Source organism: Paroedura picta, chromosome 5 (genome assembly GCF_049243985.1).
Source record: "Paroedura picta isolate Pp20150507F chromosome 5, Ppicta_v3.0, whole genome shotgun sequence".
NCBI lineage: Eukaryota > Metazoa > Chordata > Lepidosauria > Squamata > Gekkonidae > Paroedura > Paroedura picta.
Genome location: NC_135373.1, coordinates 40,187,078 through 40,204,968, shown reverse-complemented (window position 1 = coordinate 40,204,968; position 17,891 = coordinate 40,187,078). Strand labels below are relative to the sequence as shown.

At 46.5% G+C, this 17,891-nt stretch overlaps 1 protein-coding gene across 4 annotated transcripts in view; it reads right to left on the bottom strand.

The window, feature by feature from the left end:
* Positions 1-17,891, bottom strand: part of ADGRB2 (adhesion G protein-coupled receptor B2) — a 168,818-nt gene that overhangs the window by 87,784 nt on the left and 63,143 nt on the right. For all 4 annotated transcript variants that reach the window (XM_077337463.1, XM_077337460.1, XM_077337461.1 and 1 more), the window contains exon 3: positions 4,936-5,019. In XM_077337463.1, coding sequence (XP_077193578.1) covers positions 4,936-5,019 — 84 coding nt within the window. The remainder of the gene's footprint in view (positions 1-4,935; positions 5,020-17,891) is intronic.

The following is a 17,891-nucleotide window of genomic DNA, read 5'->3' as shown; positions in this document are numbered from 1 at the left end:
TAAACTGGCAAGAGAGCTGTAGGCAGGCCCATTAGGATACAATGCTAAGTTACTTTCTGTAAAAAGACCCAGAAGTGACAAAGGGTAGTTCTAGGAATCACTGACAAAGCCATAGTTTCCTGCAATTCCCAAAACTACCTTGGGAGTAGCACGGGGTAGCTCTAGGATCTCCATGGTCTCTAGCCATTCCTAGAGCTACCCCTTGTCACTGCTGGTAAGAAATTCCAGGGCTGTGTTGTCTCCTAAGACTATATTCTCCATCTACTGCTTGGAGCAGTGGCTACCAACAGGACCTGGGGATAAGGATCTCTTGCTCCCACAAGGTGCTTTGTAGGGCTAAGAAACACTATAAATTCCCAAGAGGAATTCCATTTAATCTCATGCTATTATCATGGTATTTTTTGTTAGACTCATCTAGATCATGTGGCTGAGCCATATTCTTTTCTGGGTTGGATTCAACCAGCATTTTCAATTACTCTCCCCCAATTATATCCTAACTACATTGTTTTTTCCCCCTCCAGGCAGCTCTCATAATTCCCCAAACACCCTTTTTTTGGTAGCTAAAGGGGATCTCCAAGTCCTATTTTTACCAGCAGAAAAGCTGGCTGAATCCAACCCATCGCTCTGAGCGGTTACGCCAAGGTAAAATGGGAGGGACAGATTTAAAACTAAGGAGCTTAATGTATTCCGGGCCATGAAGTCCTATTGTGTAAGGCAGCTGGAATTCAGCACTGCTCTGGTGAACAGCTCCTTTGGAGAAGGACAGCAGCTTCCTAAGACTTCCTTTATTGATACGCTTCATATGGTGTGGCCAGAATATGTTCCCACCACATCATTTTTTACAGGTGGGTGGGTGCTGAAATATCTGAGGATATGTAAAGGAGGACAGAAGGAGATGAGAAAAGGGGGGAAGTGAGTTTTTGAATAGCTGGTGAAATGCCTTGCAAATGTTGAGACTTCCTGTCGACTTCTCCTAAAGCAAAACAAGATGCAGGCTTCTCTTCCTGCAGAAGAACCGTGGTGCAAAGTTAAAAGAATTTCCAAAGGATTGGCTTGCATGATTTTCTTTTGCACTTTCCTGACATGTTTTTACACCCCGTGCATTTCTGGCACTTTTCCAGATAGGTACATGCCCCTCAGGAGTGCAGTGGAATTTCCTACAGAGGAAATTAGGGCCGTAGTTTTTTGCAATGCAAAGCTTTCCTAAAATTTTTCCTATGGCTACCAGTCCTTATTGCCCTCTCATCTGGAGCTGGCAGATCAAGCTGAAGCTCAGCCCTCCCTGCTCCTCCTCAGCCATCCCAGCCAAGATCTAGCCCCCACAGTATTTGTAAAGTGAGCGCTAAAATAGTGGCAGCAGCCCTGGGGAGGCGGTATCATCTGGTCTGGCCCTCAGTCAGCAGTGTGCGAATGCATCTCACCTTTTCCCTTTCCTCTGCCCTGAGCGGGAGCCTGACATTTACAGCAATCTGGTTCTTTATTAGACTTGATGATCTATTTGAAGCCATTGGACGGATCTGAAGTAGAGGACATCCATTTAAATTATGGTGGAACAGATGGGAGGAAGAAATCAGAGGGGGTGTTACATGTCCTGGACAGCATGAGATAGAAGGCAGATATTAGCCAAAAGAGGCATCGTTGTGAGAAGCAGGTGGAGAACAACACCTTAAAATATGAGGGTAGAATTAGCATTAAGGCAGCAAATCCAGACTCCTATGCATGCTTATAGCAGGCTACAGCTAAAATAGGAGCGCTGCCATTTGGGAATAACATGATCATGCCACAGCTGGGAAGCAGGGTGTATCATAACTCTAAAGACATCAAGAACACAGCACGGGGGATCTGATCATGAGGAAAGGTCTCTTGCCAAACACTAGTGTCTTTTCTGCTTCATATGCAATCTGCTTCATATGCAAGTTTCTAGTCCTCAAGACTGCAGAGAAATATCTAACACCACACTGGCCTCTCCTCCTACAGGGAAATCAAAATCCTGTTCTGTGAAGTAGGAGGACTGAAGAATACAGATTCAGACCCTTCTCTTTGCTGCTGACCACTCCAAGTGCAAATGTTCAGAGTTACTTTCCATTTTATTTTATGGTTCCAAACACTCTGATTGGCATATTCCAGTGAGCTCTTGGCTTGTTATTGTTTGAATATCTTCCCATGTGTTTAATGTTCGTGTTTGTGTGGGGGGAGACTTTGAGATAATGACTTGCTGCCCAGGGCAGTTTTATAAACGTTGTGATGGAACGGAGATCTGAAATTCGGGACAGGGTCTTGAATGCCTGAGCAAACTACTCCAGCTTCTGCACCGGGCTAGGTCCGATGACAAAACACAAGGCGAGCTAAATTATGTATTTGCACAAGTGCTGCAGCGGATCCTTTTAAACGCTCCTGGATCCTCCCTGTGTTTGTCTTTCTATGTGCATGCTGTGGCCCACAGAACATAAATCATAAGGCAAGGAGAACGGATGGGGGAGAGGGGAAGTGACTGGCGTTCACATTAAGCCAGACAAATTTGCTAAATAAATACATATGAACTTAACAATTAATAGATTTGTTTTCTTTATGGGTCTCCAAGGAAGGTGCAAAGAGAACGCATAAATGGAGCAAATTAAACTCAGTTGCACCAGGGAAGGGGGGGCAGAAGAAGAAGGGGGGCCAGCTCTGCCTCATTGCAGTTTGCTGCCACCGCGAGAATGATGGCGCTCAGGGGACCAGTGAGGATGGAAGATGAGATGCCGCTTTCGCAGTCATCGGAGGCTGCATCTTAATTAAAATGCATGTGATTATTGGGGCTAGCAGAGAAGTTGATGGATAGCATGTCCCGCACTTAGGCCCCAATACCAGGCAGAACATCTGGCAAGCTACTCCATTTCAGAAGCGGTGGTTTCTTTAAGATTTCTGCAAATATTGACAAAATGCAAAATCCTCAAGCTTAAAAAAAAGAGGACAAGTTCTCCCTGAATAAATAACTTGGAAGGAAGAAGCAAAGCGGTCGTGTGTGTGTGTAAATCAAATGGGAAGATGGCAGACACAAATCATGCCCCAGTGATTCCCACTAAGTTTTATAGAACCAATACAACAAAGGCTGACATCTGGGACACAGTTGGGGACTCATTTCACATCCTAGACAAGATGGGGTCACCAGGAGCTAGTTACAGGGGTAGTCAAACTGCGGCCCTCCAGATGTCCATGGACTACAATTCCCATGAGCCCCTGCTAGCGTTTGTTGCCAGGGGCTCATGGGAATTGTAGTCCATGGACATCTGGAGGGCCGCAGTTTGACTACCCCTGAGCTAGTATGTGAATGTTATTAACTCCAATAATTAAAATCAAGTGATATGTTTAGGAAAAATGGAATGGGGGCCCATAACCTGTCAACATTTCTGATACTGGTTAGCCAAGCCCCTGGAACTGGAAACGCAGGATATCACTGGAAGGAATCACATAAAGCCCTTGTTCTACTTCCCCCCAGTCCCTCAAAATTATGGAATTTACTACAGTGCCATCCAAAAACAAACCCCTATGAAATATTTTGCTAACCTAATAAAAGGCCTTTTGTTTTCTTTCAAAATGCTTCAAATATTTTGATCTGAGAAGGAATCTCAACATTTGCTTCATTTTAGGTGAAATCTAGTGGTGAAATCCGCTCAGAGGTCCCTGGAGAAGTTCTCAAAATTTATCAAAATTCTACAGGTTTCTCTTAAAATTCCTTCCACGTATCCAGAGAGGATTCACCAACTTGGTTTCAAAATTCACTTTAGGTCCCATTTTATGAATATCCCTGGCCCGAAGGAGGAGAAATTGGCCTCAATCATAAGCCTGGTGGAATGCACTTCCAGGAAAGGTTAGGGCTCTATCAGTTTTGCAGGGCCTACAAGACAGACCTATCCCACAAGACTTATAAAGGTAAAGGTATTCCCTGTGTAAGCATGGGACCCTTAGGGTGATGCCCTCTAGCATTTTCATGGCAGACTCAATACAGGGTGGTTTGCCAGTGCCTTCCCCAGTCATTACCGTTTACCCCCCAGCAAGCTGGGTACTCATTTTACCGACCTTGGAAGGATGGAAGGCTGAGTCAATCTTGAGCTGGCTGCTGGGATCCCAGCCTCCTGGCCAGAGCTTCAGACAGTATGTCGGCTGCCTTACCACCCTGCGCCACAAGAGGCTTATAGTGGAGGCCTAAAATAACATCCATCAAGAAAGGCTGGCCTCACCACTGGGAGGGAGGAAGAGGAGTTGGAAGAGTCTGAAGATCGGCTCCTACCAACCCTACCCTCCTGGTCTGGGAATTAGGGAGGTGGGGGTTAGTGATACTGTATATCTCTACATTCTTAATCAATATGTTATTTTTAGTGTTGTGACCCACCCTGAGTGATACAGAAGGGCGGGATAAAAATGGAAAATGTGCCATTTCCCCAGTTGGTCTCCAAGCTAGGTTACAGTGAAGACTTCCTTCATAGCAATTCCATCAGCTGTGTAAGAATAATTGTGCCATGAGAGCTTGTATGGTGCCGTGTCAAACTAGGACCTGGGAGTCCCAGGTATGAATCCCTACTCTGCCATGAAAGCTCAGTAGGAGACCTCGGGCCAATCACATCCTCTCAACCTGACCTACCTCACGGAGTTATTGAGAAGATAAAACGGAGAGGGAAAGAATACTGAAAGCAGCTTCAGGTCCCACTGAGGGGGAAAGTGGAGCACAAATGAACTGAAACAAATACAATCATGGTCCTAAATGGAGACTTAAATAGAACAGACAGTGTTTCTATTACTTAATCAGACATGGAAACCCCTTTTGTACTATTATTGTCTCTCAAATATTGGTGTTTTTTTTTTTTTAATAGCCATAAAGGCTGCTTGAAAAAATCTGCTGAGCATGCTTGGACAATCTCTAATGCCTCCCTGAGGCCTTCCCACAGAGATGGTTACCTGTTTGTGCCATGTGCACTCCTGGTTCATCTGCTGACCGTGGCCACTGAGTCTTCACCTTCTGATCTTCATGCACGGCATCACCTGAAAGACGCAGGCAATAGTTAGATGGGGAGAGGGGAGGTTAGCACATTGTTGTGGCAAAATGCTCTTTCCTGCCTATTGTGAGGATGTTTTGCTATTTAGATTATGCAATCACTGTGCAGGGAGCTTCACACCGCACCGAAAAGAAGACAGCCTCAGACTCCAAGAACATAGAAACTAAGATTTGACACAGGGGAAGGTGAGAGGAATGAGAGAAGAGAGTTCAGTTCAGGTATGACAGTCATACTCACTTTGTGGCACCTTTGCATATGTCAACCAAAAGAACCACATTTACTACCATCCCTGGCTTGAGGCCTATATCTCAGGGAAGGTTGTAGCTTACCTGTCCCTTCAGCAACTGCTGGTTCAAGATGGGAACTACCTGGCAACCAAAAGCCCCAACATGCAAGGACTTGGCTGCTTTCCTGAAACATGGGAGTGAGTGCCACAGTGGAGAACAAGTTAGGGTCAGGGACAAGGGCAGGCCAGCATAGAGCGTGTTACAGAAGTCAATTCTGGAGGTGACCGTTGTATGGATCACTGAGGTCAAGTGCTCGGGAGACACATAGTGTGCTAGTAGCCTTGCCTGCTGAAGGTGGTAAAAAGCCTGGCGTCAACCTTAGAGGCCTGCACCTCCATGGATAGCGAGGCATCCAGAGTCATTCCCAATTACCTGGCCTGAGCGTGGTGATCAGCTGTGTCCCAGCCATGGTGGGCAAAGACGCATCCTGTCCTGCTTCCTTCCTACCCACCCAAAGGACCTCCGTCTTGGAGGGGTTGAGTTCCAGGCAACTCTGCTCTAACTAATGCTCAAAAGGGTGACATGTGCCATTTCAAAGAGCCATATGTGGCTCCAGAACAAATATCACTGCATTACACCTTCTTAAGCTTCAGTCCAGAACAAAACCCACAGTTTTTCAGTCCAGAACAAAACCCGTGTATAGGACGGGTTAAGCTTTAGTCCAGAACAACCCCCCCCCACTTGGAGGCATGTTTTTCAGGGGGGGAAGTAGTCTTACACGCCAGCAAATACAGTATTAAATAAATGATTTAATAAGCGGAACTCAAGGTAATTAAAAACATAAAAAGGGAACACTCCTCTCTGTAGGTCACACACAACGACACATGTACTCCACAAGTTTTTTGTACTTATGGTGTACATGTTTCACTGATATGTGTGTCATCTATAGGGGAAAGAAGTGTTCCCTTTTAATGATTTTTTAAATTACCTTGCATGCCTACAGGCACCACCCTGGGGATCCTTGATCTAGTTAAATTCTCCCACAACTTATGTCCTCAGCTCCATGGGCCCTGAATCTGGAACTGGTCCACCGGGGAGAAGAGGTTAACTCTTCTACCTCACCCTCTCTGTATTACACTAATCAAAACCACTATCACCCCCTCCTGTCCCATCACAGGCCCTGTATGACTGCTCTTTCTGGTTAAACAATACAGGGAAGTTTGGATAATGGATTTCCCAGCATCTTGCCCTAGTAGGAAGAAAATAAGGTCAGGGATTTGTGGAAGAAGTTAAGTTGTCACAGGGCCTGGAAGAATATGATGCAGAAGAAATTCTGCATCATATTTAGGGTAAGCATGAGCATCAACAAGCAAGCGCAATGTATTGTAGGAAGAATAAAGGAAAAGGAAGAGCAGTAACAGAGGCAAGCAAAGATACATTAGTCACTCTCAAAACTCTTAATCTCAGAGCCACCCAATAAAACCAACTGGCACTAGGATTAGGAGAGGCAACGTTTTATTTATTTGAGTGTTTATAAGCTGCATTCTCAGCCAAAAACAAATGGCACCCAGAGGGGTGTATTAAAAAAAAAAATTCAAAGCAGAAAACCAAAGGAACTGCTTTTTCACACAACATACAGATCAGCCTCAGGGAAGCTGTGTGGGTTTAAAAACAAGGATGAGAAATTCACAGAAGTGAAGCCTAGTGAGAATTTGTAGTTGTGGCAACCCCAAACAAAACCACCATATTCAGTGGCAAAGACCTGTCCAAAACAAATGCTATTAAAGAGTTGAAATTACAGAATCATTATCATCACTATCACTAAACATAATAAAAGTCAAGTTGACAACTCACTCCCAGCCTGATTGGCCCTCCCTGGGGTGTGCAGTTGAGAGAGAGAGAGAACTCTGTCAATGATGGCTAATTAGTTCAAATTGCATTCTGTCCAATCAGTTCACAATGCGTGCAGACAACTCACTATCTGATTGGCCCCTCCCTGGGGGTGTGCTGCCAATAGGGAGTGAGCACTCTGCCAATAGGGATGTGCGATTCAGCCGCTTCAGCGGCCGTTCCCACCCAGCGCCCCACCGTGGGGGGGGCAGGGTGTCCCAGGCCTGCGCAGTTGTGCCCACCGCTGCACCGCTGGCCTCCCTCCCTGGCGGGAATGGTTGCTGAAGTGGCCGAATCGCACATCCCTATCTGCCAATGAAGGCCAATCAGTTCAAACTGCACTCTGCCAATGAGGGCTAATCAGTTCAAATTGCATGCAGACAACTCACTCCCTATCTGATTGGCCCTCCTTCAGTGTGTGCTGCTAATAGGGAGAGAGCACTCTGCCAATTAGGGCTAATCATGGGACTTGTCTGTCCTCTTCCTACTGCTTGCTGGGTGGAAGAGGTGCTGGTCTCTCTGAAAGGCCCTGCTGCAGGTAAGTTGCCCCATCTTCAGCCTCTTCCTACATTCCATCTCCCCTGGGCAAGGGAGGGAAGCCAGCTGCTTCCTTTGCTTGTCTCAGGTTTCAGCTCTCTACTGGAAGGAAGCACAGATGAGCTGCCAGGGAGGCAGAGACAATCAGTATTTCAAAAACAGAATGCTAAGGGGTAGAAAGAATGCAATGAAGGTCTTAACTCAGTCCAGTGAGTGAAGGGCTTGTTCAGGCAGTCCAAGGGTATCAACAGAAGAAGCAGTTTCATAACCTAGGCCTCCCAGCCTCAAATTAATATAAACTGTCAGCAGCCTCTCCGTTCTCACTCTATGATGACTTACAGTCTTCTACAGTCAGCAACTATCTTGCTAACATGGTGTGCTGCCTTTTAAACTGGAGGTCTCTTCCAGCAATTAGCTGGCATTGCTTAATTGGCTCAGGTGAGCCAGGTAGGCTAACAAGGCAAGGAGCTGCAGCTGGAGGCTGGGCAGCTCCCCCTATGAGGAGCTCCTGCAACAACTTTGGGATCTAAACCCTGTTTTTTCTGCAGCTTTCTTCCCTCCTACTGGTCAGAGCTTTCTGCCTGTTGAGCATCTGGCTGGGCTAAGCTCTCATCTAGCTGAGGCTTGGGTGAAGCTGGGAGCTCCTGACAAGGCTTCTCTGAGGAATCTTCCCTAACAGAACCTGGGCTCATAACACTTCCCCATGGTCCTGTAGCTGGCCATTGAGTGCTCTTTGCTTCCCCCCACTCCTTCTACTGGGGGGGGGATCCGGCATTCTTCTCTGCCCAATCTGGCCCTTTGGGGATGGGGGGGGAGGAGGAAGGAAGCAGCCCACTCATAGTCCAGCATGTCCTTTGGGACATGTGGGGTGGAGGGTGGGAAGGAGGTACCCCCCCAGCGTTCCCTACCCAGCCTGGCCCAGCCATTGGGAAATATAGAGGGGGCAAGAAGGAGGCAGCCCACCCCACTATAGGCTTCACCCCCTGCCCTTTGGGGGATGGGCATGGGAATGAGGCAGGCCATCCACCATGGCCTTCCCCAAGCACCCTGGCTTTTGAGAGATGTGGGAGTGGGTGGGAAAGAGGCAGGCCATCCACCATGGCCTTCCCCAAGCACCCTGGCTTTTGAGAGATGTGGGAGTGGGTGGGAAAGAGGCAGCCCACTCCCCCCATGGCCTTCCCCACCCAGACTGGCCTTTGGAAGATGTGAAGGAAGGGGTGGGAAGGAGATCATGGTCCCCTCCAGCCGTTCCTGCCTGGCCCAGCCTTTGGGGAAAGTGGGAGGGGGAACAGGAAGGTGACAGCCCACCCCTCCACGGCCTGGCCTGTGTAAGATATGGTGTCTGATTGGAAGGTGTTGCCTCCCCTAAGCACCAAGAATACACAGCATCATAGCCACTGATGGAACTCCTCCCTATGTGTTTATCCAATCCCCTTTTGAAGTTGTAGAGCATGTAACTGCCACCACTTCCTGGGGCGGTGAATTCCATACATTAATCACTCTTGGGTGAAGAAGTGCTTCTTTTTATCTATTCTGAGCCTACGGTTAATTAATTTCACTGAGTGCCCACAAGTTTGTGCATTGTCAGGAAGGGAAAAAAGTATTTCTTTGCTTACCTTCTCTGTCCCATGCATAATTTTGTAAATCTCTATCACATCATCCCTCAATTGTTTCTCCAAGCTAAATAGCCCTAACCTCTTTAATCCTTCTTCATAGGGAAGATGTTCATCCCCTTAATCTTTTTAGTAACCCTTTTCTGCACCTTTCCCAATGCTGTAATATATTTTTGAGGTGCGGTGACCAGAACTGTACACAGTCTTCCAAATAAGGCTGCATCATAGATTTATACAGGGGCATTATGATAATGGCTGATTTCTTTTCCATCCCCTTCCTAATAATCACAGCATTTGCCTTGATCGTTGCAGTTGCATCCCAAGTCGACATTTTCAGTGAGTTGTCTACCATCACACCGAGATCTTTCTCCTGGTCAATTACTGCCAGTTCAGACCCCATCACCGTATATTTATAGTTAGGATTTCTGGTTCCAAGGTGCATTACTTTGCCTCGTCCACATTGAACCCCATTTGCCACATTGATGCCCACTCGGCCAGTCTTGGCAGATCCCTTTGGAGTGCCCCACAGTCCTCTCTGGTTCTCACCACCCTGAACAACATATCTGCAAACCTAGCCACTTCACTGCTTACTCCCAACTCCAAATAATTAGTGAACAAGTTAAAAACCACTGGACCTGCGCCTTGCAGGATCCCACTGCTTAAAAGCTTCCACTGTGAAAGCTTCCAATTTATCCCAACTCACTGTTTCCTATTAATTAACCAGTTTTAATCCACAAGAGGAATGCCCTCCTATTCCATGACTGCTGAGTTTACTTAGGAGCCTTTGATGAGGAACCTTATCAAAAAGCTTTCTGGAAGCCTAGATAAACAACATTTACTGACTCACCCTTGTCTGCAGGTTTGGTCACCCCTCAAGGAAGTCTAAAAATCTTATTATGACAGGATCTTCCCTTACAGAATCCATAATTCTATTCTTAATAGCTTTTCCCCATCAATGTCTGCTAATTCTGTCTTTAGTCATGGATTCCACCAATTTACTAGGCATCAATGTTAGACTAACCAGCCCATAATTTCCTGGATCTCCTCTGGAGCCTTTTAAAAAAAATAGGGATTATATTAGCTACCTTCTGGTCCTTGAGAATAAAGGAAGATTTTAGTGATAGATGGCATATTTATGTCAGGAGTTCTACATGTTCACATTGGAGCTCTTTCAGAACTCTTGGTTTATTAGCATAGGTGGATAAGATGGATAAAGCTTGTTATTACAGTTGTTCATTATTACTCTTGGTTGTATTTCATCTGGCCCGGGTGATGTGTCTTTTTTAATTTGACCTTCAGTCATAGGACCTCCTCTCTCATCACCTCAATCCGACTCAGATCTTTTAACACCCCCTCCTGAAAGCAGTGGTTCTGGAATGAGCAATTACCTCAAATCTTTTGTAGTGAAGGCAGAGGCAAAAAATGCATTCAGTTTCTCTGCCATTTCCCTATCATCCTTTAGCAATCCCTTCACACCTGGGTAATCTACTGCCTCCCTGGCTGGTTTTCTGCTTCCGGTGTACATGAAGAAACTTTTATTGTTAGTCTTTATTTGTGAAGAACCTGCTGTTGAAGACCTCTATCATTATGTTTTAGATTGCCCACTATACTTGAAGCCGAGAACCAAATATATTAAGAGATTTTTGTTGGGCCAGAACTTACCTGCGAATTTAGACAAAATGGTCTTCTTATTATCAGATACCAATCCCCTGATCAGTTATAATGTATCATTATTTGCATTTGCAGCAAGGAAAATTCTAGCCAAATTTATGCCACCAGAGTTAGAGAACTGAATTCTTATTGTATGTTGTTACATAATGACCATGGTATATATTGTTTTATTTGCTATCAACTGCTATGATATTGCTTGGCATTGTAATGGCCTTTGACTGGAAACAATAGTCTATTCATTCATTCATTCATTCATTCATTCATTCATTCATTCATGTTTTTTGCAATGTGTTCCTTGGAATCCCTTTTTGTCTGATTGTCGACTTGCATTTTTTATTCCCCAAAGCCTGCGCTCCTTTTATTTACCTCCATTAGACTAGCCTTCCACCACTTAAAGGAATTCTTCTTACCTTTACTGCTGCCATTACTATGTTCATTAACCATGCAGCCTTTTTTATACATACCTATTTGTACCTTTCCTAACCGGTGACATACATTCTATTTGATCTTCTAAGATGGTAGTTTAAGTTTCCAAGCTTCCCAAAAGGATTTGACCCTCCTTACTATTCCTTTCAAGTTCTTCTTCACAAGCCCACCTCTCCCATTTGAGAGAAGTTACCCCTTATAAAGTTAAATGTGGTTTGCCTTGGTCTTTTGGGGCAACTCCCTATTTACATAAAGCTGGCCTTAATGGCAGTTTAGCCACTGTTTCCAGCTGGTGCTGTCTCGTTTACATCTCTCACCAGGTCTTGAGCATGACTTAGCGCCAAGTCCAGGGTCGCCTTTATCCGGCAGGTTCTGTGACCATCTGCTCAAAGTGCTTACAAGTCCGTAACATGTTCAGCCTCGGAGTAAAAGAGACTGTGTTTGGAAGCGGGCTGCAACCCAGGGAAGCCCTGGGAAGGCCTAGGTTCTTCCTCCATTTAACTTGTCACGTTGTCCAAATCAGAAACTGAGCTGATTTTAATCATGGCTCAGGATTCTGCGTGAATTCTCAGGATTCTCAGTGAAACGTTAAAAAATAAATGTGCTGGACTACAGGCTGCTATTACAGAGAATGCCCAGGGAGGTAGAACAGGAATCTGATGTAATTTCTACTTCTACTACTAGAAGTAATTTCTACATCTTCTGAGGTAATGACAGATTTTCCCACCATTTCCTCCCTTCTCCCGGAGGTTCCACAGTCCTTCATTGGCTGATGCCACTTAGTATCTGCCTGCTCCCCAGTAGGCAGGGATTTGCTGGGATGCCTGGAGCAGAAGAGCTGTTTTTTTATACCTGCTTTTCACTACCTGAAGGAGTCTCAAAGTGGCTTACGAACACTTTTCCCTTCTTCTCCCTGCACAGACAGCCTGTGACAGGTGGGGCTGAGAGAGCTCTGAAAGAATTGCTGTGAGAACAGCTCTAAGAGAACTGTGGTGAGGCCAAGGTCACCCAGTTGGCTGCATGTGGAGGAGGACTGGGGAATCAAACCCAGTTCTCCAGATTAGAGGCCTCCACTCTTTAACCACTACACCATGCTGGAGGGAGGAATTACAGGCTGCTCATCACAGGTCCCCATGGCTGGGACTTTCAAGCCTTTCTGCTTTGAATGAATCCTTTCCAGATCAAGAAATTATGACAATGAGCCCTGCCTGGTCTGCTAGGGAACCCTTGAGTGTTGTAGAGCAGGGGTAGTCAACCTGTGGTCTTCCAGATGTCAATGGACTACAATTCCCATGAGCCCCTGCCATCGTTTGCTGGCAGGGGCTCATGGGAATTGTAGTCCATGGACATCTGGAGGACCACAGGTTGACTACCCCTGTTATGTAGAGGATTATAGGGCAGGCTCTGGAAGATGCACTCAGTTCTTGCATGCTGGCTCGGTCGCTTTGCGGGGATGGACAGTGTGTCCTAGAAACCAGCCAGCACACGCCAACTGCTGTGCAGAAAGACCAGAAGTGGCAGCGTGCCCACAAATACAGGTCTTCTCATTGAGAAATCCTTCACAAGCAATGATTCCCAAGCCTTACGCAAAGCGTTGCAAAACTGCTGCCTGAAACCGGAGCGGATTTTCTTCTGACACGCCGAAGTGGCCTGCAGGACAATTATTTTCTTTTGCACAGGGTTTGCGTTTTACATCAACTTATTGAGGACTTTTGGCACATTCTCGCTGGTTCCATGGTAGGAGTGCAAAAATGCACCCCCCACCCCAGTTACAAATGGCACACCAGTGGATAGAAACGCCATCCTTGTGTTGCCCCTTCCCTTTTTTTCAAAAGCATAAACTGTACTTATTTACTCCATTTATACCCCATCCCCCCCCCCCATTGTGGACCTAAAGTGGCTTATGTTCTCCCCTGCACTGTTTTATCCTTACTACAGCCCTGGGAGGCAAGGTATGTTAAGAATGTGTGACTGGGCCAAATGTCACTTAGCTAGCTTCCATGGTAAGTGGGGATTCGAACCTGAGTCTCCCAGATCCAACATTTTAACCACTACTCTGTGCTGGCTCTTGGAAATAGCTCCAATTGCACTGGTGCCCCCACATGGCCCAGAAACCCCTCCTTTCCCAGCTGAGCTATGCAGTAAAGCTACAGAAAAGAGCCCTTTCGAAGAACCATAAAGGGTAGGAGAAAACCCAGCGCTTAGTTTTGTTCTGCTTCCTGTAGCGGCTCTGCATGGAGCATCACCATAGATGTTCCATCCACAGTTACACCACAATTTGAACTCGATCAGAGAAGATTTTTCTTTGATCTGGTTCACCAGGGGAAAGCCCCAAGAAGCCTGTGAGTTGGGACCCCCCACCCCAGTAAGATGTTGTCGGGATATTTCTATTTAAATCAGGGACCTCCTGCATTCCATTGGGGGGGGGGGAATCCCCCACACAAGAAGCAGCCTCTCTCATTTGCAAGCCTCCCTTCGGAGACAAGAGCTAATTTATGTACAGGGCAGCACCACGGAGAGGAGAACCGTGGAGGTTCTTGGCCAGGGAATGTCACTCTATGCATATCAATAAGGGATTCAGTGAGTGGACAGAGGTGGTGCCATGATTCCTGGCTACGTTTATGTAATACCTAATAGCAAAAGAGAGGAATACACCTTTCTCTGTATAATGTTATTTCTATTTAAAAACCATGTCTGGTCACTAGCTATGCCTGCAAGAATCTTGATCCTGCAAACCCCTTCATCATGGAAATGCCAGTCCCCAACACAGGCAATATTCCTCTGTAGAATCCAACTACAAAGAAAGATCTTGCAAGAATTAGTACTTTTTCAGTCTGAATGTTTGAAGGCTTCTGTGAGATCCTGCGTATGGTGATATTGTCTTCTTAGCAATACTGGTCTGTGACAGACACGATGCTCAAAAGGGCTTTGCACTGCATTTGGTAGAACTGAAAATTCTTGTCAGCTATCTGAAAGACCAGCCAGGATGTTCTCTGGTTTGCCTTTGGCTATGCTGCTCAAACGCAGGGCAGGGATAAGAAATGGGCAGGAGACGGCAGCAAGAGAGACCACTGAGAAAAGCAGAGCAGACAGAACTCCTTGACAAAAGGAGGCAAAGAGGAAAAGGTCACAGAGCCAAAAGTCCAGTCTGAAAGAAAGTCTGCTGGAGTGTAGTTCTCCATGTGTGTTATGCTGGCATTCAGTTCATACATTGTGGCAGCCCATCACCCATGTGTTTGGGGAGTGCAATACATGGGATTCCCATAACACGTGAATTAGGAAATGGATCCACATGCTGCCCAATTCAGATGTTATGCAGATCACGCATGGCAGTCCTGACAATGCAGCCAGGCAGACCATGAATTGGACCACCACTGTAGCATCTGCAAACAGCTACACTCTCCCACTGCACCTCCTGCAAAGAGCCCAGATGCCCAGTGATCAAAGATGACCAGAGCCAGGATCTGCAGCAGAAAGGGAGCGTGCACATTAGGGTTTAAAATATCTTGATCTGAAATAATATGAGACACGATGCACAACATCCCTGCTCAGCAAGGAATATCTAAAGAAAGCTGTCCCTGGAAAAACTGGCCCTGGCTTCCTGCTCAATAAATCCGGGAACATCCTGCCAACAGAAAGGAAGGTGTAAAATGGCTCCAAAATTGCTTGGCTTGTGCTTTTTTTTTCTTGGATGAACCTCAAAAGGGAATTGGCAGAGGATGGCTATGCAGAATTCAAGTTGGGGAATTCAGCTCAAGTTTTTACTGGAACCTCCATGGTCCAGCAGTGTCCTCCCTCTCCCTCTCTTTCTGAGTGTGTCTCTCTCTCTTTCACACACTCCCTTTTCTACCCTCTCCGCCAACCCTAACGTGCACTTAACAGATTGCTGCCGCGAGGTGTCACAAATTTATGGCTCGGCTCACCAAAAATAACAAGATATCCATCAAGGGCACTTTGCGTGAAATTAACAGGAACTTGTAACAGCCTGACAAAGGTGCATCGTCAGCTGAATGGTCCGATGGGGGAGAGGAAAAGGGGAGGAGCATATTTCTTACCCTATTTCTCCCCCCAAAATTGATAAAAAGTCACAGAGTCTTGAGAAGAGACCCCTATCAGAGAATGTCCCTCTGTTCTTTGTTCCCTGAGGGGCAGTGTCTGTGTAGGTAAAAATGTGTTCTGACTGCTTGTTGGACAATCCATTGTCGTATAGTGGTCAGAGTATTTGACTAGGGTCTGGAAGACCCAGGTTCGAATCCCAACCTGGCCGAATTCCAACCTGTTACTGGCTGAACACACTCTTAGCCTAACCTGCCTCTCTGACCTATTTATTGATTTTCCAGCCCGCCACTCCCAAAAGGCTCGTGGCGGGTTACAAAATATAGATACATAATACCCCCAATAAAATTACCCCTAAAAATTATAAAAAAGTATCACATAATCTACAAAAGTCCAAGCTGTACCACAACGAAGAAAGCCGAATAAAAGCGCCCCCTACTATCACCTCCGGGGTTAGACATAGGGGGGTATCTTAAGCCGCCAGCAAGATGACCCAGGAGGGGGGTCAGATCTTTGTTAGTGCGCCGGCCTCAACGATGGACCTATTTGGAATTCGGCCCAGCCCAGCGCTTGTCCAGTCGCGGTGCTGAGTCCTGCTTCCGGTTAATTTTGGTGCCAGTCCAGATCAATTCCAGGCCGGGTGTGACTCAGACCCTCAATTGGCCCACAGGAAGGGAATGTGCCAGCCTCATTAGGGTGTGTGTTGGGCCTGGAAGGGAAAAACTGGGCCCGGCTTCTCCTCATCCCCACCACCCACCTGCAGTACCGCAGTCCTAAAAATTAAAAAAATGCCTGCAGGCGACTCCACCGTGCTGCACAATGCATTCCAGACATGGGATGGGAGTTTTCCAACACAAGGTCCATCTGGCTAAGGTCCTGATATGATTATTATTTGGGACTGTGGTCTATACTATTGTGTAGAGTTTGCTGTACGTCGGATCCTGCTACATAGTCTTCCATCATTTAATGTGTCATGTTAGCACTCATGCTTTGCTCCAGTTCTGGATTTTCTTGAGATGTTTGGTTGGTTCTACTGAATATTTAATGCCCCGTCCTGTTGATTATATCGACTCATTCTGCGAAATCCGCCTTGAGTCCTAATGAGCAATGCAGACCATAAATGATGGAATGAAATGAAACATGTAAAGCTTTTGACTGCTTGCACTGCCGGGGACTCTGGGTGGAGACTTCTCAGAGTCCTCTTCGATGCAGAAGGGGACAGGAGGGTACAATGTTGGGCAATGTGAATTTGGAGCCTTTCAGGTTAATGGACAGGAGGTCATGGACAGGCGGTCAGGAAGTGCGCCGGCTTGGTCTATATTTTAAAGGTCCACAGACGACCACCTTGAGGTGACCACACAACACAAGCACTCTGCCCAGAGAGATCCAACCATAACCTTGTTGAAGAGCTGCTGTGAATGGACCACAAATCCTTTGGTTTCCAAGGGTTTCCTTTGTTGTCTTAGTGTTTATTTTTTACATTTTTTAAATGGGCCTTTAAATTAGATTTTACGATTTAGTGGTTTTTAGCTCCTCCAGTGTAAGCAGCAAAATCACCACACATCAATTCATGTACACATAGATAAAAGCTAGGCTGGACACGGAGAAAGGGCATTTTGAATCCACGCTAGGCTCTGTTTCCTTGGGGCTTGCCTTCACAACCCCATTTTACTAGGAAGTTCAAGGATTGTGCTAGGCTTGCAAAGGACGGTTTGGTTCTCAAGAGTGGTGGCCTATAATCTGGAGAGCAGGGTTTAATTCCCTGCTCCTCCACAGGCAGCCAGCTGGGGGACCTTGGGCTAGTCACAATTCTCTTAGAGCTCTCTCAGCCCCAGCTACCTCACAGGGTGTCTGTTGTGGGGAGAGGAAGGGAAAGATGTTTGTAACTCCTTTGGGACTCCTCTGGGTAGAGAAAAGCAGGGTATTCTTTAAAAAGTTCTTCTTTCTCTAGCAGCATCGCCATACGAACTGTCTGCTGAAGTCTCACTCCCCAGGGCAAGCAGAGCAGGACTCTGAGTTGCAACTGGGACCAGCTGCCTCCTTAATGACCCCATAAACTTTCATACTGGGGCCGGAGAAAGCCAGGTGCTGGCAGAATTTCTCTGGCTTCTCCACTGCCCGGGCGAGATTCCAAAGCAGCCAAACTGAACCGAGGGGTGCATCTGTCTGAAGGCCCCCAGGCTTGAGTCACAGGTGTTGCATGACTAACAAGCAGGATCAGCCAGTGAGGCAGGCTAAAATGTGCCCAACTGATGGATGGGATTTCTGCAAGCAGCAACGCGAGGACTGCCCCTCCCAAATTAATAATGGAAGCCAGCAGCCAAAGAGGGAGCTGATGGCTTCCAATCAACATGCCAGCGTCCACCTCCTTTGCTTCCACTGCTCTCACTCCCATACACCTCTCCTTTATATCCCTTCCCCTCTCAGGCCGCCCTTTC